Source organism: Paralichthys olivaceus, chromosome 4, assembly GCF_024713975.1.
Source record: "Paralichthys olivaceus isolate ysfri-2021 chromosome 4, ASM2471397v2, whole genome shotgun sequence".
Lineage (NCBI taxonomy): Eukaryota > Metazoa > Chordata > Actinopteri > Pleuronectiformes > Paralichthyidae > Paralichthys > Paralichthys olivaceus.
This window is the reverse complement of record NC_091096.1, coordinates 1,910,796-1,932,739: the sequence shown is the minus strand read 5'-3', so window position 1 is coordinate 1,932,739 and position 21,944 is coordinate 1,910,796. Positions and strand designations below refer to the sequence as shown.

At 46.4% G+C, this 21,944-nt stretch overlaps 1 protein-coding gene across 11 annotated transcripts in view; it reads right to left on the bottom strand.

The window, feature by feature from the left end:
* wdfy3 (WD repeat and FYVE domain containing 3) overlaps positions 1-21,944 on the bottom strand; it is a 71,518-nt gene that overhangs the window by 25,327 nt on the left and 24,247 nt on the right. For 5 of the 11 annotated variants that reach the window (XM_069523315.1, XM_069523316.1, XM_069523310.1 and 2 more), the window contains exons 8-22: positions 21,211-21,690; positions 20,667-20,777; positions 18,892-19,085; positions 17,174-17,445; positions 16,869-17,066; positions 15,517-15,600; positions 14,355-14,544; positions 13,751-13,965; positions 11,957-12,069; positions 9,711-9,948; positions 6,275-6,375; positions 2,588-2,806; positions 2,087-2,271; positions 939-1,170; positions 679-839 (exon numbers count right to left, since the gene is read on the bottom strand). In XM_069523315.1, the coding sequence (XP_069379416.1) occupies positions 679-839; positions 939-1,170; positions 2,087-2,271; positions 2,588-2,806; positions 6,275-6,375; positions 9,711-9,948; positions 11,957-12,069; positions 13,751-13,965; positions 14,355-14,544; positions 15,517-15,600; positions 16,869-17,066; positions 17,174-17,445; positions 18,892-19,085; positions 20,667-20,777; positions 21,211-21,690 (2,993 nt within the window). The remainder of the gene's footprint in view (positions 1-678; positions 840-938; positions 1,171-2,086; positions 2,272-2,587; positions 2,807-6,274; positions 6,376-9,710; positions 9,949-11,956; positions 12,070-13,750; positions 13,966-14,354; positions 14,545-15,516; positions 15,601-16,868; positions 17,067-17,173; positions 17,446-18,891; positions 19,086-20,666; positions 20,778-21,210; positions 21,691-21,944) is intronic. The other 6 variants (XM_069523311.1, XM_069523314.1, XM_069523320.1 and 3 more) reach the window with 3 other exon arrangements.

Here is a 21,944-nt window from a genome sequence, read left to right as displayed (position 1 = left end):
CCAGTTTCTTCTTTTTATAAATCACATTGTTTTGTTTGTAGAAATGTTCTGGTGGGAATTCCAAACTCCAGCCTACATGTCGCTTTCGGTTCATTCATCTCAGTCTCATGTTTTCAGTCTCTATGCTTTTTTTGGATAAAAACCCCAAAGTTGCGTTTTGTCTAAAGCTGAACACGCGCTCTCTGTCGTTATCGTGCTCTTATACACAATTGCAGCATAGTCACAAATCAATTCCCTGAACTCAGCGTCTTGTTTCCTCATTGTGTCTGCACGAAAGTCAAAACCACAGTGAAAGTCAAAAAGAAAGAGGAAGAGAGAGAGAGAGACTGTAGCTTGTGGCTTTTTTTCTGCCAAGGAGCGAAACCAAAGTGCCCACATCTTTCAAGTCATCTGTGGGTCAGTGTATGCCAGCGTCACTCCTGTTAGCATTGTTAGCAGACAAACTCCCACTTCTTACCTCCTTAACAACTAGATCGGAGAGTGACTTGAGAATCAGACCGAACGGCGTCAACACAGAAATCGTGAGCTTCTCTTTTCCATCGCAGAAGATTTTTCTTGAACAGTGTGAAATGGATCTGAACATTTTAAAGTGTGTGCTCAGCTGAATTCTTCACACGGAAACCTAAATAAAACTCACGGCGCTCACATGGGGACATTAAGAGCGGTGGTGCGTCTGACCTGTTTGGCGATGGCTTTGCTGTCCAGTTTGTTGTAGACTTTCCTGATCTTGGCCACAGTTAGCGTGGACACCGAGAGAGCGTAGAGACTAAAGGACACTTTCTCCTCCGGTACCAACGCCACCGGAGAGGCGGGGGCCACCTCTGTCTTCGAGTCTTTACCTGGAACGATTAAAAAAAGAGAGATGGAAGATGAGAGAAGAGCGACACATGATTTATCTTGACGCCACACTAAACAGTGAAGTCAGCGAGACCACTCACAGGGCAGGTAGACCGCCTGAAAGCTGCCCACGTAGTTGGGTCCCAGTTCGTAAATGGCAGCGACGCTGGTGGCAGGCAGGACCTCCTCCAGAAAGTGGCTGGGCCCCAGACGCCACACCAGGCTGGAGAGCTGGCGCTGGGCCGGCGGCGTCCCCACATACCCGTACACTGTGCTCAGCACAGGGGGGTTGGTGGAGCCCGAGCCGCCCGGTGCACTGTGGACGTAGTGAAGCTGGAGGAGAGAGAGAGGTCAATGATCCAGGTGAATGTTTTCTCGCTTTCAGCCACAGAATCTGAATTATCCCAGAACAGGGAGCTGAGTTATTCCAGTTGAAATTCTGGATTTATTAGAAGAATAAATAGAAACAAGTAAAAGAAACATGTTTAACTGTGCTTAAAAACTGAAAAAACTAAACAATCAGAGCAACACTGGTGCATGCACAGACGTCTGAGATACACGAGAGCGGCTTGTTGTTTCCTGTATCTTGACCTCAGCAGGAAATGAAGCTGTAGTTATCAGCGACACGGAGAGGAAGCTGAGACTTGTGGTCTGCCGTGCTGTTTCCTTGCTCCGCTCTGTGTGATCTCAGGGGAATCTGAAGTCGCTCAACCACAAACCACATCACTGCGGCGCGGCTCGGCTGCTGGTTAAAACCGAGATTACAGATTGTTTTTGTGAGTCTTTGTCGAAAGAGCGAGTCCATCAAGAGAAGGCTGCGCAGCTACTGCAAAACACAGCTACTGCAAAACACAGCTACTGCAACAGACCACGTACTCGCCTACTAATGCAACGATCAGTAATTTATCACCACCCTATCCACAGATTTTAAAAACAAGTGCAATCAGTACATGGTGAGGGAATTACACAACCACCCACTGTAAGATATTCTATATGGAAGCCATCTTTAGAAATAGATTAAAGTAGATGTTAGACTATGATACAGCAACAGTGAGGTATCTACTCTACATCCTCCCACATGAATAAATGAATCAATCATTTAAATCATTCATCAGACAAAAAAAAAAAATCACATTTCCTGTTCCAGCTCCTGAAATATAAGGGTCTTGTTTCTTTTCTGCTTTTAATAATACTGAACTGAAGATCTTTGGTGTAAATATTACAGGGCGTATGAAATCCATCACTTTACCTTGACAGTGTTGATGAGCTGGCCGTCGATGTACAGCGTGGCCATGCTGTTCTTCAGCATGCCTTTGCTCATGACCAGCACCAGGTGGTGCCACTGGCCCTCAGCGATCAACTCGCCGCAGCGGAAGCGAGCGCAGCAGGGCAGGATCTCATAGAAGGCGGCTTCTTCACTCGACTCATCCGCTGCTTGATGGAGGACGGAGACAGAAGTGAAAATATTAACTTGAGGTGACCAACGACGGTTAAATATGATAATAACTCTACATGTTCAACTGCAAAAGCAGGTTCAACAATTGACCATATGCCAACTGTGTATGTGAGATTTACACGAAACATTTGAAAGGCTCAGATATTAAGTGTGAATGTGAACGTCACTCGCTGCAGCTCACACCTGTTGTTTACCCAGACTGTCATTCATGTGCTGTTGATTCTCAGTTATTACTTCTGTCTGAAAACCACACGATGCAACAAACAGAGCCGGTGAAGTGTTACTGCTTCTTACAGTAGGTCTGCAGCAGCTCCTCCTTGGTGGAGACGGTGAGCGAACGGTCCTTGGCGGACAGCACCACGGCCAGACAGACGTAGTGCTGCTCGGAGGAGGTGGCCCGGCGCACGACTGTCAGCAGCCGCACCGGGTGGGCGTGAGGCGCCACGCTGAAGCGCTCCACGCAGAACCAGGTGGAGTAGCTCAGGCCTGACGGGGGAGGGAACAAGCGCTCTCCTGAAGGATGAAGGAAGAGACGAGAGGAGGTAAGATTTTACTTCACGTTTGAAATGACCTGTTTGCTGACGGAATTTTTGGAAAGAAATATCGATCTGTGTAAGACAAGTGTAAAAACGCTTTTAAGACACTGGTGCTTACACCTAACTGCATTTCCATCAATCGCTGACGTGATGTTGTCATTCATTTATTGAGCGCTGCAGATATTGTTATTTATGGACACACTGAACGTTGACTCTTGTTTCGATGAACCGCCTGAACCCACTTGATGTGTGTGATGTACATTTTATTCATGCGTTCATTTTGTCTGATATCGTCATTTTCAATTTGCCTGATCGTTATTTAGGATCCTGATGATTATGTTTGCTTTGCTCTGAGCTCTGTCGTGTCGTCTTATATCACCTCAGCTCCCATTTTATTTTTTTTGCAGTCATTCCTTATTCCTCTGGCATGTTGCAGCAGGTGTAGAACAAAAAGATCTAAACTCATCCTCCAGGGCAGAATTATCAAAAAGTGATGAAACTGTGGAGCCACATCAAAAGAAGCGACACAGCTTTAAACTGACACCAGTGTTGAATGAATGAGCCTCAGACTCACCGTGCCTCAGGATATGACCGTCACTCAACGGGTGACGTGACTGGACCAAAACTAAAATGATCCTGAAAACCATAATTCAGTGAGCGCTGGCACCGCTCCACCTTTTCTGAGCCAGAAGAGCGAGCAGACACAACAACGAGATAAACGCAAGCTCCCCGAGACCGTGACATCATCTGTTGTTGGTGGAGCTGACTGAATATACGAATACAAACGCTGCCACCTGACATCTGGAGCCAGAGTCTGCACCGCGATCAGGGGATGGGGCTAGTTTGGGCCAGTTCCCATTCACTGACGTGGAGGAGGTGGGGTTCGAAACCTATACTGCAGCCGGCCACCAGGTGGCAATCGAGACTCTTTGGCTTCACTTTTGAACTCTTCTCAGTGCCAGATTTGTTTATGTCATCTTAACACAGACTGAGGAGCCGACTACAGACTGAGGAGCAGACTGAGGAGCCGACTACAGACTGAGGAGCAGACTACAGACTGAGGAGCAGACTACAGACTGAGGAGCAGACTACAGACTGAGGAGCCGACTACAGACTGAGGAGCAGACTGAGGAGCCGACTACAGACTGAGGAGCAGACTACAGACTGAGGAGCAGACTGAGGAGCAGACTACAGACTGAGGAGCAGACTGAGGAGCAGACTACAGACTGAGGAGCCGACTACAGACTGAGGAGCCGACTACAGACTGAGGAGCAGACTACAGACTGAGGAGCAGACTGAGGAGTAGACTACAGACTGAGGAGTAGACTACAGGCCGAGGAGCCGACTACAGACTGAGGAGCAGACTGAGGAGCAAACTAAAGACTGAGGAGCCGACTACAGACTGAGGAGCCGACTACAGACTGAGGAGCAGACTACAGACTGAGGAGCAGACTGAGGAGCCGACTACAGACTGAGGAGTAGACTACAGACTGAGGAGCCGACTACAGACTGAGGAGCCGACTACAGACTGAGGAGTATACTACAGACTGAGGAGTAGACTACAGACTGAGGAGCAAACTAAAGACTGAGGAGCCGACTACAGACTGAGGAGCCGACTACAGACTGAGGAGCAGACTACAGACTGAGGAGCAGACTGAGGAGCCGACTACAGACTGAGGAGTAGACTACAGACTGAGGAGCCGACTACAGACTGAGGAGCCGACTACAGACTGAGGAGCAGACTACAGACTGAGGAGCAGACTGAGGAACCGACTACAGACTGAGGAGTAGACTACAGACTGAGGAGCCGACTACAGACTGAGGAGACGTCGATTACAGAAGAAGATCATTTGAGGCGCTGCAGTGAATCTGCTGCGAGAACAAAGACGTGTGGATCTCAACTGGTTTGTCGGTCGACGATAACACCAACAACAGTCCTGAGTGGACTGAAGAGATGTTGATGAACGAGCCTCTACACGATCCACGTCCATTTATTCATGTCCTCTGGATGTGGGACATGTTTGAGTGAGAGGGATGGAAGGAGGAGGGGGTTGAGATAAATGAGGCAGGGGGGGAAGTAGAGAAAGTGACAAAGAGAATAGACAGATTCAGGGCAAGAAAAAGAAGGAGGAAGCGAGGGGAAGAAGGAAAAAGGGGGGCGGGGATCGGAGGATGAGATAAGCGAGGAAAAGGATGTAGAAAAAGGGAAAATTGTGAGTGACAGGGAGAAATGAGGGAGGCAAAAAGAGCGAGGCCTATAAATAGTGTCGGATGACTGGATGGAAAAGACAAGAGGAGGACGGCGTGGGGTGGAAGAGAAGCAGGAGGAGCTGGGATGAATAGGTAAACAGATGGAGGAACGATGGAGAGTAGACAAGAGGAATTGAGAGGAGGAGAGGAGAGAAGAAGAGAGGAGAGGAGTCTTGCTGTGCTTTATAAATACTAAATGAGGACTGAGACTAGAAGATCAACCATAACGTCATATATTCATTTTAACTCCGTCTTCAGGTCTAAAGATTCAGATTCTCTGAAGCTTTTTAATGAAGCATCAAACCGGTTTGTTTGGTTTTTAACACACACTTTCACCAGCCGACAGTAAAGCAGCGGCAGCAGGAGAAGGTTGAACTGCAGATACGAATCTGTGAAACACTCCGATCAGAGAAACTGGTGGCGTGTAGCTGTCGTTTTTTTCTTTTTCTTTTTTTGTTTCCCACCCCTGCATTCACAAATGATGAACATCAGAAGATCTGCGCTCTTTGTGCATGAGATGGAGAAATCCTGAGAGGTTGAGGAAAAAAAAAGTGCAAAATGAAAAGAAAGAGTAGGAAGGAGCAGAAGATGATGCACAAACACAAACAGTGCGTAACAAGCGACCATAATGATGTGTGGTGTGCGTCTGCGGTTTAAAATATGTAGGTGATCAAAGAGGGAGAGTGTTTCATGTGTTTTCATGTGTGTGTGTGTGTTTCAGTGCACAGGTCACATGATCACAAAGCTGCAGTGGGAACAAATAAGTTCTGATTATTTCACTGCTCTGGCATTTAAAAAAAATAGTTTTCTATCTTAATCATCTGAGACAGAAATGATGGAGCACGTTAACACCTCAACGGTGAATAACACATTAGCGGTGAACTCGGTCAACGCAATAAATCTCCATGAAGTTTTGTTGCATGACCCAGGGAAGAACTTTTGTTGGTTCAAATACTTTGAGTCGCGATCGGTTGAGCAGGTGAATCAGCGGGAGCTCGATACCACGATCACCAATGCACAGACTCCAGAACATGAAAAGCAAACGTGGAATCATCGGTATCTGGGATATTTTTCGCTTCATTTCTGTACGACGGCAGGAAGTGAAACGAATCCTCCATCTTTATTTACAGTCTGCGATTTAACCAGTTATCAAGAACACGATGAAAAGCCCTCAGGAGGTCTGAGCTGCGTTTACCTGTGCCCATCCCGCTCAGCACTGCTCCGTCGCTGACACCGGAGGTGTTGGTGTTATTGGTGGGACCGTTGTGCGGCGCCAGACTGGGCAGAAACAGGCACCTGTGTGGGACAACAGAGGGACAGATTAACAGCTGTTATCTGGGGAAACAGTTGTAAACATGTTGTCAGCAGAGAGACGAGGCTACCGTCCCACAGCTTTACTGCAGGTTTGCTGAATACCCGCGTGTCTCCGTCCCTGAGACAAACTATTAGAAATCCTCCAAACCTTCATACAACAGACTGGTAATTCGAGCACTTTGAGACACAGCAGCTTTGTTATAATATGGAAATTTCAACGGCCAAATACTTGAGAATTAATTATGCATGAGAGGAGGAGGAGGAGGAGGGTGGGATGAAAACACACTTTCAGGCGGGTTTTTTAAGGAGGAGTTCACACGCACTCAGTCAACTTCTGGAACTTTAGCTTAACTTCCTGCCGACGCAGTTGACAGATAGCAGCAAAAACACAGGGCGGAGATATCAGCTATGGAAATGCTTTAAATCTCCGATGAGCCGCTTGTTCGACAAACCTTTAAGAGTGACGTCTGTACGCATCGTCATCCTGTGCGTCCTCCACAAAATCACAGAGAATTTGAGTTGGCGTGTTGGCGTTGCGCTCTGCTGACTCACCGCCCCTCGGTGAATGTGCTATTTTCGCCTCTCTAATCATCCTGAACCAGGAGGTAGGATGTTTTTCTTTGTTGAGAGAGACACCGTGGTGAATACAACCACAAACCTGTTGACCGAGCCGCACTAGAAGCCGGCCTTGAGGACAGCAGAAAGCCTGAATTATAAAATCATAAATTCAGCCCTGCAATATTAATACTGCAGTCAATATGATAAAGTAATTGCTTGCTGCATCCATGCTTATATTCCAGTTACTAAAAAGATCTTTTTATGAGCCCTATGAATTATGCATTTAGACAAAACGCTGCTTAGCCCGCGACGACCAGATTAGTTTTGCTCTAACGTAGCGTCCTCTATTTGATTTTCCACCTGGACGGGAAGGTGAGGGGTCAGGGTTAGCGGCAGGACAGCGTCTCTGAAGCTGGCAGGGATTCAATGACTTCATTCAAGGACACTTGTCAAGGGCAGACGCTCCGGTCCTCTGTTTAACAGCCTGTCTTCTTAATAAGAGAACCCCCCCCCACTACATGTACGCTGTCTCTCTTTTTTTTATTTCACCTCATTAGTCGCCACCGTGATGAGATAAAAAAGGATTTCACCAGCGTGCCATACTAATTTTTTCTTTTCCCAGTGAAATCTTCTTCTTCACGAAAAAAAAAACAAACCGGGAGGTGGTGGTCTCTTCTCCTCCTCCCCCTCCACCCACACTATGTTCTGAGACCCTTGTGAAACGGTTGGCTGCGTGAGTGTGCACTTGTGTGTCTGCGTGTGTGTCTGCGTGTCGTGCGTGATAGAAAGTGGGAATGTGTATGTGAGGGAAGAGAGAGCTGTTGTGTGCGTGTGTGATTCCTAACAGCAGCAGGGGCATCAATTTTTCATGCGGACAGATGGGAGGGGAAGGAGGGGGAGTTTCTGTGTGTGTGTGTGTGTGTGTGTGTGTGTGTGTGTGTGTGTGTGTGTGTGTGTCTCCTCCACTGTTTACGCTGAGCAGAAAGTGGGCCAGTTCCTCGTAGCCAGTGCCGCTGTGCTGTGTTTTTAGGAGAAACTCTATGTTCTATTCTGAAGCAGCGACAGCAATGATTGAAGAGGCTCGTTATTAGAACAGGACTGATTTACAAATTGGACACGTTCACATATATATTGGTATCAGCGTTAATGCCCACATGAGTTGACATTTTCCAGAATAAACAATGCAGAACATATATGAGTATTTATGATTATACATTTTGTTCTGTAATGCTGGTGTCAGACGCAGGATTCCGCCTGAAGAGGTAGTAAGATTTTAATTCATCCAGCACCAGAAGAGCAGCGTATTTACTGAAGGTCTATAAATAAATTTATAACTCATCTCTTCAGCGGCACAAAACAAACAGATTCCAAATCAAACTATTTACCAATTCAATGCTGGTCGGGTAATCACAGGAAATAACCTTCGACTTTCTGCAGCGACAGAAGACATCGCCAATGACCTTTTTCCTTACGCCCTTATGAATATTAATGAACCGTGAAACAAGTCATAGCCTTAAGTCTCTTTCAACAGTTCTGTGTAAGCCTAACGTGCGTGTGCTCGACACACGTGTGTTCCTAAAAGTGTTTGGGAGACTCGCCAGGGTCACATCACACACACGCCATAATAATTTCCGCTGACCCAAACATTCACTGTGCAGCGAACATACAACAGAGAGAGCGCGGGGTGCAGCCGAGCCTGTCAGCAGCGGCGCCCCGCAAAGAACGTCAAAGGCCGATCGCACGACATAAAAGGCGGAAAATAAGCCTATTTGTATGCGCGGCTCCACAACTGGAGGTGAATCGCAGTCTCCTGTTGTGACAGTTGAAGGTGCAGCTGCTGCGTGGTTAAAAAAAAAAACAACAACCTGTTTATCACCTTGAGTTGTGAGTCACTGGTGAGAAAAACATCCTTTGTCGTTTTACTTTTCCTCAAGTAAACGGACACACGAGCAAGAACAACATGACTCATCTGACAACCAGCAGCCGACTGTGTGATTTAAGGTTTTCAGCTGTTTGCGATAGAGTAGCTCTTCCGTGGCGTCGGACCATACGAGCCGTCCTTCACAGCTCAAGCTGTTCATCGGCTGTCCTTCCTTGGATCACAGGTTCTGACCACGGCTTACTGGGAACATCTCATTTGAGCCGCTGTGTCTGACCGGAGTCGTCTGGCCATCACAGTTCGACCCGCTACATCTCTACAGCCCAACTCATCAACTGTTGGAACTGACTGAGAAAATAAATGCTGTTCACTTCACCTGTCTGTGGTTTTGAGGTTGCGGTTGATTTCTAACAATAGTTCTAACAACAATTGATGAAATGAAAAGGGAAAAAATGTTTGTCACATAAAATAATAAACTATTCTGGTCTAGTTTAACGGCACAGTTGTCTGGAATGGATCAGTGGGTCTCGATAAAATCCCTGTAAATAATCTGCGAGATGTGTTTTCTCATGAACTGGTGGAGACCAAACCAGAGCTAAAAACATGGGTGGACGGAGTTCGTCGGAGATATGAATAGAACAGTGTTCGTAAGAGTCGCAGGGTCACTGACGCCGACATGAAAGATAATATATTGGAGTCATTTGACTTCTTGTGGCCCAAAGAAAATAAACTAATGCCCCTTTAAAGTTATAAAAGCATTAGAAATCTCTACAGTGTGATATTTTTTGAATACTTAGTGATTGAGTGATCGTAGGAGAGTTCCACGAACAGATGGACAAACATCATGTGTGTCAGGTTGGTAACGGATAAGCTGACTGACCCAAAGCCCTCCAACGAAGCATCAAACTCCACGAACGCAGGCGTGACGGCCGATCCGTGAAGGCGGATGTCGTGGGGTGTTGTCATGGAGACCAGGCACTTGACTCGGGTGAGCGGCACAGTGCTGCCCTCGGCGGAGCGCACCAGGCTGCGGCTGATGCGGTATTGTCCGTTATCCTCTGCCAGGGTGGCGAAGACGCTGTCGGGGCCGAAGCCCTCCATGGACATGGTCATACTGTCTGTGAAATCAGAGGAGGGTAGGTTAGGTTAGGTGTCATGACCGTCATGTTTATCTTTTCTTCGTTTTATTTTCCCACAGACAAAAAGGCAAGAAGATAATTTTGGGGAGTGTTTCGGACTTTAAATCATACGAGGACGACTACGCTGCAGATCGCTGTTTTAGAACTTCTGATGTTTTTAAACCTGTTTAGCATTTATTACCTTCCACATCGAAGTTTGGTTTTTCACCCTCGTCCATTTGTTTGTTGGAAGGTTTAAATACAGTCGTTGTTCTTTGGCCCCAGAGGCGTTTGAATGGTTTAAGGTTCAATATGTCACCTTCCACTGAGATCACGTGAAGAGTCAGCAGATGTGACCAAGTCCAATTAGACCGCAACAAGAACTATAGCCTCCATCGATGGCAGCTAATAAACCACAGTAGATTACCTTCTCACAGACAGAGAAAGATAGCTCTGTGTGTTGTAACAGTGGGTGCTTGTGGGGAGCAGTAATTAGTAGGGACTTAATATCCATCCTCAGCTAGGAAGAGACACAATAAACAATTAACACACGCTGAGAAAGCCGGTAAAATAACAAACATGAGCAGCTGCTAATAGAAAACAAACCATTAGCATGAGATGCCGGGAAGTCTTTATTTATACAGAGCATTTAAACATCAACTGGATTCTAATCAGAGGCCAAGGAGATTACTTTACTACAAGCCGACAAGCAGCTCATGCTCTTTCCAGCTTGGATGTTGGATTCATCCGAGGATAAATTCTACAGGGATGTTCGACCGTTTGTTCGCACAGGAAGTGTTGAGAAATATTATATTTATATTCAGGTCGATCATTTTAATATGTTTTATGACTGTAAAAGGTTTTCATGCTCTGATGTTCAGAAAACACGTCACGTTCCTCAGACTGTCCATTGCTGCAGCTCCTCTTTTCAGCCTCTGTCTGAAACACTGTCTTTAAGGCCCTCCTCCTGCTCTGATTGGTCGGCGGGCCAACTCTGCTTTGCTCTGGCGTTACCAGACTTTGTCAGGTGACAGACTAGCCGGTTACAGAGGGTCCATCGGATTTCCAGTAAGCTAAAATATTTGGCAACATTTCAGTATTTTTTTACTTCGCAGAACTTTTACATTCACACAAAACCTTTATAACAAACTGGAGCAGAGCAACATATTTCTCCTTGAAGCTCAGCTGCTCCACCGACTTTCTCATCTCAGCCTTTTTTGAAAACCTATAGAATTGCCCTTATTCCCACCACCGAGCCGGTGCCAGTGACTTCCACCAGCTATTACATTTTTACAGGAAGCTCATCCTCTGCAATCACAACCTATTCACCGGAGGATTCGTCCCGATGAGCAATGAGAGAGTGAGCAAAAAAAAGAAAAGAAAAAAGAGCAATTTCTGGAAGATTGACGACCTTTTCATCAAAGCTTTTACTACGGAGTGAAACTTTGTCCCGGGAGGACGCTGGTATCACGTCGGTGGATGGGAATGGCTCCCAAATGACAGCGCCGTTATCACGCTTGTAGACTACGCTAGCTCTTTCATTTCCAGGTATTAAAAATGATCTTTCACTGAATGTTAGCTCTTTCATTGATTTTTATAAATCCTACATTGCAAACTAGTAAATGTATAGAGGGGTTGTAAGTAAATTTTAATGCTGAAAATTTTATCTTCAGGAATTGATCTAAGTATTCTAATTTATCATTTGTATGACGTCAAGATTGTGATCATTTCATGTCATAAAGGCAAAAACATTGTTTATATAAGCTGAACTAAGAAACAAGTTGTTTTTATGTGTCTTGTTGTTATGGTAGAAACGTTGCCCTTCAGTGCTGCTCGACAAACCAACGATACAGAGACACGGCCGCAGGCAGCGAAGGAACCTCAGTCAATCCTGTGTTGTTAGGTCTGATGATGAATACGAGGAAACCACAGAGGCCTTTACTCTGAGACCCCTGGCACATTAACCATCACGTGATCAAAACTAGGGTGAGAGCTGCTGTTTTCTTACTTCTCATCTCTGCGTCGTAGCTGAGAGAGCTCGGCTTGTGGACCCGGTACTGCTTCAGCAGCTTCTTGTCCCAGGCTCCGCAGTTCAGAGGGTTTCCGAGACGTAAGAACTCCCTGGAGAGGAGAGAGACCGGGATGAATAAAAATATTCTCACAAAGAAAAAACTAACTAAAGAACAGATTCAATGCTTCAGGAATACAACGTTCCTGCTTCTGATTAAGTACCAAGTATAGTTCAGCATATAAGTTAAATACCTTTCTGAACACCAAACATTTACATGACTCAGCTGTTCAACGCAGTTCCTTCACACTTGATGCACCCGTCACTTAAATCTGTTGCACATTACAGCGACCAGGCGCTCATGCTACTGCCACAGATTGATTCAGTGAGAAACATTGAAAAGCAAACCCGGCAGTTAATTTAGAGTATTTACGCATTTTATCTATAGAAACCTTTCATGATAATCATAGACATTTAAAAGGTAAAAATAAAATCAAAGGTATTTATGAACATGATGCGTCTGTTTTACGACAGTTTTCATAAACTGCTGCTCAGTTAAAAGCCTCCATCTCTGCCAGGTTTACTCATCGTATTCCCAGAGGAGCCACCGATCATAAACACGTCCTATATGTTCCCATGAAACTGTGAAGCACTCCAGATAAGAGCATCCATCGAACTGTGTTTTCAGGGTGTTCACTCAGTTTGCAGGTTGACTTCTACACCTCAGCAGCTGTGGTTAACAGCGTGTTTGAGTCTGTTTTCAAAGTCAGTGATGAGGTTGACTGGCACGTTAAGCGACATGAATAACAAGAGTCCCAGTGGTGGTTGTCAGAACGCTGAGTGAGCGACACGAGAACAACACCAAAGACACAGAGGGGCTCTGGAGCTTCGCTGCCGGCTGACGCAGGCAGAGCAGAAACAAACCGAGAGAAGAAAGAAAAAAAAGAATTATGAGTGGAAAGTGACAGAAGACGGCTGACAGATAAGAGAGAGAGGAAAGGAGGAGAGGAAAGGAGGAGAGGAGAGGAGGATTGAGAGCAGATTGACAGCTCCAGATACGATTACCTCCAGCACAATAACGAGGGGAGAGAATATCAGTCGGGGAGGTTTCATTAACATATGAAAAGAACCAACAATGCGCATGTCAAGTAAGTTCCCCTCCACGTTCCTCAGCCCTAAAGTCCCATCTCACTTAACTAGTCAGGTGGGAAATGAGAATCCCCCAGTTTGTCTGTACGTATCCATCCTTCACACGCTGAGGCCCATCACTGCAGATTACCCTCCCCACGTCATTTTTCAATCACTGGAGGGAAACCGTCAAAATCCTGGGTAGTATCACTGGAGGAGTGTGGCTTTTATTCTGCTCAGGGCGTCACATACAAACTGTGTTTACAACAAGCTAAGCGAGAAAAGGTATTTACACAAAGCTGAAACGAAATCTACCCGTTATTCACTAGGAGTTACACAAAATAAACACAAAGCCACCACCACCACCACAACCTGCTGTATTAAAACAACTGTGAGTTCATCTGATCAATTCAGGCAATTAAAAAAAAAAAAATCATTACACAAGCTGATTTAACAACAAACACAAACACCAACGCAAAACCTTTAAACCTAGAGTCTCACTTCCACACCTCAGAGTCAGAACGTGCTTTGCAAAGGGAAGTCTTAAACTTTGGGGTACATCTTGAGGTGACTCGTGGCTAAGACGGACTGACGTTGGGTTATTCCTTCAGGGTGAAGTAGCCGCTCACGTAATATCATCAAAATACCAAAAGTCAGGTCCAGTACCTGAGCGCCATCGGCTGCAGGGCCTGCGAGGCCAGCCTCTCAAACATCCTCTGCAGCGGCGGGTGCAGTGGGTGGTCTTCGTCGCCCAGGGCCTGACTGCAGCGCTGCAGCAGCCGCTGGTGGAGGCAGGCTTCACACAGCACCTGCTGGTTCCTCTCGCTGTTCACCAGGAGCTGGAGGATGTTGGCCACTGCCAGCTGCAGGTCCAGAGCATGCTGGAGGAGAGGAGGAGGAGGAGGAGGAGGAGGAGGAGGAGGAGGAGGAGGAGGGAATAAAACATACAAGGTCAGAGATGATTCCAATGTAAGTCTGTCATTTGAAAAAGACTAGTATCCATCAGCTGAAATTCTTTACATTAACTTTTGATATAACTACTGGTACAACTACTATTTCCTTGTATAAGAGGAGTCCTTGGGTAATGCACTGACGTTGAAATTACATAATCAAATACTTATCCTGTCACGTAACTCGTGTTTTCAGCATTTTCTTTGGTTTTGACTTCACCATTTAAAAACCACCCGACAAAAAAAAGGTTCTTTCCTGCCCTGCACATGACCCGTTCACCCGCTCTGACAGGAAGTACATTTCCTTCTTGTGTCCTCACCTCTGGTTGGCTGTCGGAGGAGACGGAGGGCAGCAGGTCCAGTATGGCCAGGACGGCCCCCGGGTGGATGACCACCATGTCAGACGAAGACGAGGAGGATGCGGGGTGGGAGGGGTTAGTGAGGTGGAGTTTCAGGTCTGTGAGGGCTTTGACCGGGGCGGGGGGGCCTGACGTACCGTAGTAACCTTGTCTGAGAGAACAGGGAAACGTATACCAGGTCAAAAATGTAGTTTAGTTCAGCTCAGGCAGACCAAGTGATTCACACAACCTTGATTTCTGCTTCACAGAAAACAAAATCCACCGACACATATGGAAGAGATGAGGTAAAAGGTGAAATCAAATCTGAAAACTTTAGCGCTTTTAGCCGAAGATCAAAACTTCAGATTTGCATCATCCACTTCTCTACACAGAGAAGCTGATCTGAATCTGTGATGCTATCTTAATATTTTTCTGGAGCTGTATGTTTATTAAGACAAGAAAATGAAGTCATCGTCGTGTCAGTTTAATCTGAGGTGGAACATCAGCCCCCGCGACGAGCCACGTGAAGTGACACTTCAGTCGGACATAAGTTTGTTTCGTCTCTGGAGTCTAGAAAATATGTAAATATGGCTCATAGAAAGGAAGTGGGTGTTAAATATTTATCATTACAGCCAAAGTGTCTCCAAGACCTTTCATAGCTCAGTGGAAATATTCTTATAATGAGAAACAAAATATTCCCTCACTGAAGCAACGCAAGAACTGCCTCAAACACTTTGACACCAACTTCATTTCACCACGACTCAGCGCTTTTCACACTTCAGGGATCAAGGTGTCAGTCGGCTGCTGTTTCGTCTAAAGCGCAGAGACCGCGTCGAGTGAAAACAGCGAAGAGCAGAAGATCTGCTCGGGCCTGCAGTCGGGCAATTAGACCAAAGAGGCGTGTCGCTGCGATGCAAATTACAGAGTGGCAAATCCCCCCTCAGGAGAGATGTCATGGTGGAAAAGGCTGAAGTCAGCATGAAGCGCTGGAAGGGCTGGATGTGGGTTGTTCATGTTCACAGTAGCTGGCAGATGCATTAATTGTTTGAAGGGCTCATGGGCTCTAGTGGGCGTGTCAACGGAAGGTGAGGAAAATGGAGAGGAAGGGATGAGGGTGACAAAAGTGGCAGAGCGCTGTAGCTACCTCTTCCTGGCGAGTGCTGGCGTACCCCACGGGGAGGGCAGCGAGGTCTCGTGAGTCAGGCAGGGGGGCACCTGCTCCGCACGACTGCATGGCGCGCACACACACACACACACACACACACACACAAACCCACAGAAAGACAAGCATGCACACCCAGATGTGTGAGGCCATACGTAAACACACACACCCACACATGCAGCCGTGCAGATGGACCAGACCGAGGATGAACAGCCAGACAGTGCCAGAGGTTAGAGGAAGAAAAAAGAGAAAGGGAAAAGATTAAGAGAAGCTGTTAGTGGAGAGCTGACAGAGGAAACAGGATCAGAGGTACAGCTGGAGCACGGCACCAGCCAGAGCTGCACATGTGCCTGAGCGTGCGGTGCAGTGACGACGACCTCGTTCTGCAAGACACTGATTTCGGTCGTGACCTCCCGGTGATGAAAACACACAGAGGAAAAGAAACACAGAAACAAAAACAGTCTCAACACAACTTGAATTTAATCCCAGAAAATAATTGTTTGAAACGCTTATTTCATTAGATCAGCCTCCGCTCTCGCTTTACCTGAATGTTTAATTATTATATTATACACGAGTGAAACTAATACTCAAAAAATCAGGTGAACACATTCAGATCTGGGGAACAGCAGAGATTTCTCCCTCGCCTCAGCAATTCTGCTGAAGTCGAAACAGTTTTTTAGGTCACTTGAAAATACTAATTCCCCTTCGGCTCAATAAATTAGATCCTGAACTTTGAATTTAAAAAAGAAATGTTTACAGAGGCTTGTTTCGTGATTCAAACTAGGTCGGGAGGGAGTTGACCGCCTCTCACAGGAGAAAGAAAAGTTTGGGGGTTTTGTTAAACACTCCAGCGTGTCAGAGGATTGTAGGGTCGTTGAAATGTTCTCCAACATGTGGATACAACCTGCTGAAGACTGCTTCACTTCTACATGAAGACCCCGCTGAACTCCAGGCACATCTTCTTTAAGTAACGACAAACTGTTCACTTATTTAACTGCCTACAATGAATAAATAACTTGTCCACCATGATGCTTCTACCTTATTCATTCATTAGCTGAATGGCCTGAACAGACGCGAAGAGACGGCCGCCTCCGTTTAACCCTTCAGGCCTGATTTACGGTGCGATACGCACACAGCGGCACATTCATGTACATGTGCTGGTTGGAGACGGAAAGATACTGAGAGAGACGGCAGCTATGTGCATGTTTAACCCTACATTCTGTAAGAATCTATGTAAAACCTTGATTACTTGTGTGTCAAGAGGAATTTTATACCAACTCAAATCATTATTAAAGCGTCATTGCGATTAAGCGCAGCTTCTGTAAACCACTGACCTGTCGAAAGAGTCGGTGGCCATCTTGTACAGGTAGATGAAGAGCTTGCTGCAGTGTTTGAGCGTAGGACAGACGCTGTCCCCCGCGCAGCCTCCGGGGGCAGCCTCATCCTCCAGCAGCCTCTGGAAAGGCTGAGCGTTCGAGGGGAACACGGTCGTGGCACCGAGCTTCTTCGTTTCCGAGAAACAGCCGAGCAGCCTGATGAGAGGAGGACACAGTCGTTAAAAAACATGGCGACGGTTTGCGATTCAGACAAATCAGAAGAAGAGCTCAGGTGTTACAGGAAGTGTGTGGGCGGGCCTCACCTCACAGCATCCGCCAGCTTCTCAAACTGGATCTCTGTGCGGAAGAAGTGCGAGTTGGCGGGCTCGTAGCGCATGGCGGCGGTGAGCGTGCAGATGACTGTGTGCAGGAGCTCAAACACCTGGTTCTGGTTGACGCGCTCCCAGCCGTGTCGCGGCGGCTGGCACAGGGAGCGCTCCATCGCCACCAGCAGTGAGGTGACGTAGACGAAGCCGCCCACTTTGCGGAACACCGTCCGGGTGCGGTGACTCTCACGCAACACTGCCAGCAAAGCCTTGAAGAGGAGACATGAGGAGAGGCAGGTGAAGTTTCCTCAAGTTCTACAAACATAAATAATGAGGTGTTTAAAAAGACAAAAACACATTTACTGAGAGGAAATCAAGTGTTTTGGTTTATTTTCCCCAGAGAACATGATTTATAATAAATGTCTGCGTTTTTTGTTAGTTTTCACGTTGTTTGGTTTCCGTCACCTCATTCAGTCAAAGTTCTGTTCATCAACTCTCTCGTTCTCCTGCAGTGCAGACATATCTACGAGCCCCTCAGGGTTTCTCTGGTTTGCCGCTTTTTCTTTTCCCCTCTTCCACAGTTTTCTAACTTTTACGACTCACAATTTGCAAGTAACCTGAATGGAAACATCAAACCCACATATGAGTTTGGGGACCTAAACACAGCATGAGAGGGAGCCATGACTTCAGTTATCATTACGACATCACATCAGCAAACGGAGTCACTCGAGTTAAGCTTCCTTCAGCGGAGGGTGAGTGAGGGGAAGAACAAGAGAGAAGTAAAAACAGAGACTCGTTACAACACCGAGGCGCCGGTTTCCTGCTGCATGACAATAGAGTCAGCGTTTTTTCATTTAAATCAATCACAGGATGTTGAAAAAAATCCTCTCTCTGTCCACCAGGCTGGGAAGTTACCACCCGGCTGTGTGATGACGTGCTGGTAGGTGTTAACTCTACCAGCACATCATCACACAGCCGAGGATTAGATGCAACGTATCTGGATTAGACAGGGTTAAATGTGCACTTTCACAAGGCTAATCGGCTTAATTTTAAGATCTATTTGTGTGTTACTGTCGGCAACATAAACCCCAGATGAAGAGCGAGGAAAAAGCGATTTTACCCCTCTAACTGAATTTGATACAAGTTCTTTGTAGTCTTGGGGGTTTTTTTTTCAGGGTGATAATTAAAATCTCTGATTAGTGAAACAGGAGCAAAATGCTGACGGGTTAATCCAGCACGAACCTTCAGAAGGCGTGAGAACTGCTTCATGTGAAGGAGTTTGAGATTTGAAAATGCAATTATGTTTTAGGAAATCAGCCGCCATCCTTTCATCCTGTCTGTGTGTGTTCGGCGTGTGTGTGTGTGTGTGTGTGTGTGTGTGTGTGTGAACCTAACTCTCTGTGTCCCTGGTTTAAAGCAATTACTATATGCAGGGCTTTAAATGTACATCGATTTTAAAATTACAGAATTATTTCTGTGTTGAGAAAACGTCTGTGCTGACGTCCACGTGCCAAACTTACACAAGTGTTATTAGAGCTTTAAGACGATATAAGAACCGTTCCTCTGTGACCTCAGAGTCCTGCTGGTTTCTTATGTGACCAACTTTCATTAAGATCTGTGACAGTGCAGCCTCAAGGTCTGACGGGTTACAGTTAGGGTTTGGTTATGTTTGTCGATGACTGTCACAACTGTGCAAACAGGTGTAGTGTGGTTACCCTCAAAATGTCTGTCTTCAGCTGCAGTTCACTGGACGGTGCAGAGTGCATGAGGCCCAGCAGTGTTCCCATGTCGTCGTCGCCGCTGGGCGACAGCACGAGCTGCTGGATGATGAGCAGGGCGTGTTCCCGGCACTGGCGGTACTTCACGATGTTGTGAACGCAGCGGGCTCCACCGAATTCTCTGAAAAGAGCTTGAAGGCAAATAGGACCAGACAGACAGGAGGCATGAAGTGAATTTAAATTTAAATTTATGATGGTGAAAAAGACAAAAGCGGATATTTGAGAGTATATACTCACAGAACCCATTAAACACACTGGACTGAATACAAGACGTGTTCTCAGGAGACATGATAAGAGATGATCAGCAGATAAAGTTGGAGAAGTGCCCCCATTGCTATTTTTGTATTTCCTTGTTCATTAACGTTGTTATGTTGCATAGTTTGAATAGATAAACAGTTAAAAGCAAGGACAGGCAACAAATCCTCACATTAACTTTTCTGTTGCTTTTCTTGGCAATTTACCATCAAACCAAACCGACCATGTGATGCAGGAGTCACTTTTCTTTTGCTGTATCTCTGGTTCTTCTTTCTAAAACATTAGAAGTGTTGTGTTAAGGCTAAAGTTCACTACAGACACTGTCCACTGAGCTAAAACTTCCCAGAGACACTTTTCATACCCACAGACAGTTTTAGTGCCTCATCCTCAGAAGACAGATTTGCAGTGGAGTGTTACAAAGATTAAATATCGCCTGCTCCACTGAATGTTCAGACTGATAAAGCTTTTACTATCAGGATTCTCTAGCGGTGAAACATCCAGGAGAGTAGAGTCACATCTTCTTCTGAAACTCTATGGACTCAGCTGTTTATTTGTAAAATAAAAATGATATAATGTTTTTACTTTATCTCCAATTTCATTCTGGGAGGTGGACGCTTCTTTTAGACCTTGACAAGGTTTATATTATTCTTTGTGAAGGTCTGAAGTTGGTTTCATCATCTGTAATAAATATGATGATTGAAAAACATTAATTTAAAGCTTATCTGAGAAAGCTGACATTCAGAGAACCCGCTCACAGAAAGCTCTCTGTGCCTCTGACTCCAGACATTTGTCGTTGTGTTCCGGTAATTTTGGTGACGCGTTGAATTTTCTTTCTACAAGGGGAAACTCATTTCTAGTCTCTCCAGATAAGACCGCCAGCGGAGAGCCTCGGGCGTAAAATGTAAATGTAATCAACATGTCAGGGTGGAGTGCTCTACAAACAACACACAACACAACACACACACACACACAGAGAGAGAGAGAGATCGGCACACTCTGACGGAGGCCACCGGTCATCATCAAGGTCGAAGACAGCTCTGAGCTGTCAGTGTGCAGGTGGTTGGTTATCTTTGTGACTCATCACGTTTCTGACCCCCGCACACACACACACACACGCACACACATCTTCCCATAACCATCACAACTAAATGCCACAAACCAAACTCTTACACCAAATTCAAACCTGAAGCTTAAAATCCAATCCTCACAGCCTCATGTCTTAGAACTCAAAGAGACAACAAAACAAGCTGAGGAGATACAATGGGATCTCATGTTGTAACTTTCAGTTGCCCTTTAGCTTTGTAGCTTAGCATTTAAGAACTGTCTTAACAAAGAACTGTCCCACCTGTGTGTGTGTGTGTGTGTGTGTGTGTGTGTGTGTGTGTGTGTGTGTGTGTGTGTGTGTGTGTGTGTGTGTGTGTGCGTGTGTGCGTGTGTGTGCGTGTGTGTGTGTTTACCTGCATTAGTGCTGGTGGTGTTGGAGCCCTGCAGCAGCACAGTCAGAGTCTCCATCACCAGCCAGGCCAGCTGCTTCTGCTCTTCCGCCACCGTGTTGTTTTTACAGTCGGCTACAGATGGAGGGGAAACAAAGGGAGGGAGGCGAGGCCGACATCAGACGGCATCATGACTCCATTAGAGACACACAGTGATTGTGTGGAAGTGCGTATAAGGGAATGCCCTGAGAATCTGGAAAATCTTAACGCAGTAAAACTGAATTTAATTTTCTAGCAACTGCGTCTAATGGGTTCGTAATATGGTTGTGATTCAGATCAGCTCAGTGCATTTCAGGTCAGACCTCAAGGTTTTAAACATGGTCCTGCTTCTTCTCATGGTAAATGACTGTACGCTGCTTTGATACGCATTTATCAAATCAGTCAGTTGCTCAGTTCGGTGGAGCTGCCAGTGACAAACGTCAGAGTGAGCTCCTCTGAGGATCATCTGCTTCTTCATAAGTGAAAGATAAACTCCAGACACCTGCTAAACAAAAGCCTAGCGCCTCACCTTGGTCGTTGTTGTGTGGCTGCTGCTGCGTGGCCGGGTCTTTGAGCAAGGCAGCGTACTTGTGCAGCAGGTTGACCAGCACCTCCAGCAGGCCGACCTCCCGCAGCACGTCGCTGAACACCGGGTCGTGCCTGGCCAGCTTCAGCAGAGTCCGCACGGCCGTGATGCTGCAGGCGTGCGACGTGCTCGATTTGAGCAGCACGCTCACGCTGAACAGCTCCTTGCATGGCACATAGTTGAGGCTGAAGACGACAAACTCCAGAAGCTCAAAGTACTTGGCCTGGGCGTCGGGGAGCTTGGCCACGCGCTCTGCAAACTGCGACAGGGTGTGCTGCGACTCCAGGATAAAGTAGTTTGCCGGCTCTGCTGAGTAGATGTTTCCGATGGCGTCCAGTAGCATGTCGGCCAGGCGGCTCGTTTTGGCTCGCAGGAAGGCGTTCTGGAGCACCGCGAAGGCCTGGATATTTCGTACTGTGTGGCCTGAAAGAAAAGAATACCGAGAGTTACAGAGATGATTTAGGTTTTGGTATATGGCTCTAATTTAGGACGGAAAGATGGATGTCTTCCACAAACTGCACTCATCAGGTAACCTCCATTTTGCGGTAGAGTAGCTCACATAGATCCACGAGCTGCGACTCACACACGTGGGAACGCGTTCGAGAAAAGCAACGGAGTAATGTGTCATCACACACGAAAAACACCCACAACCGTTGAGAGAATGTGGCGGCCTAATT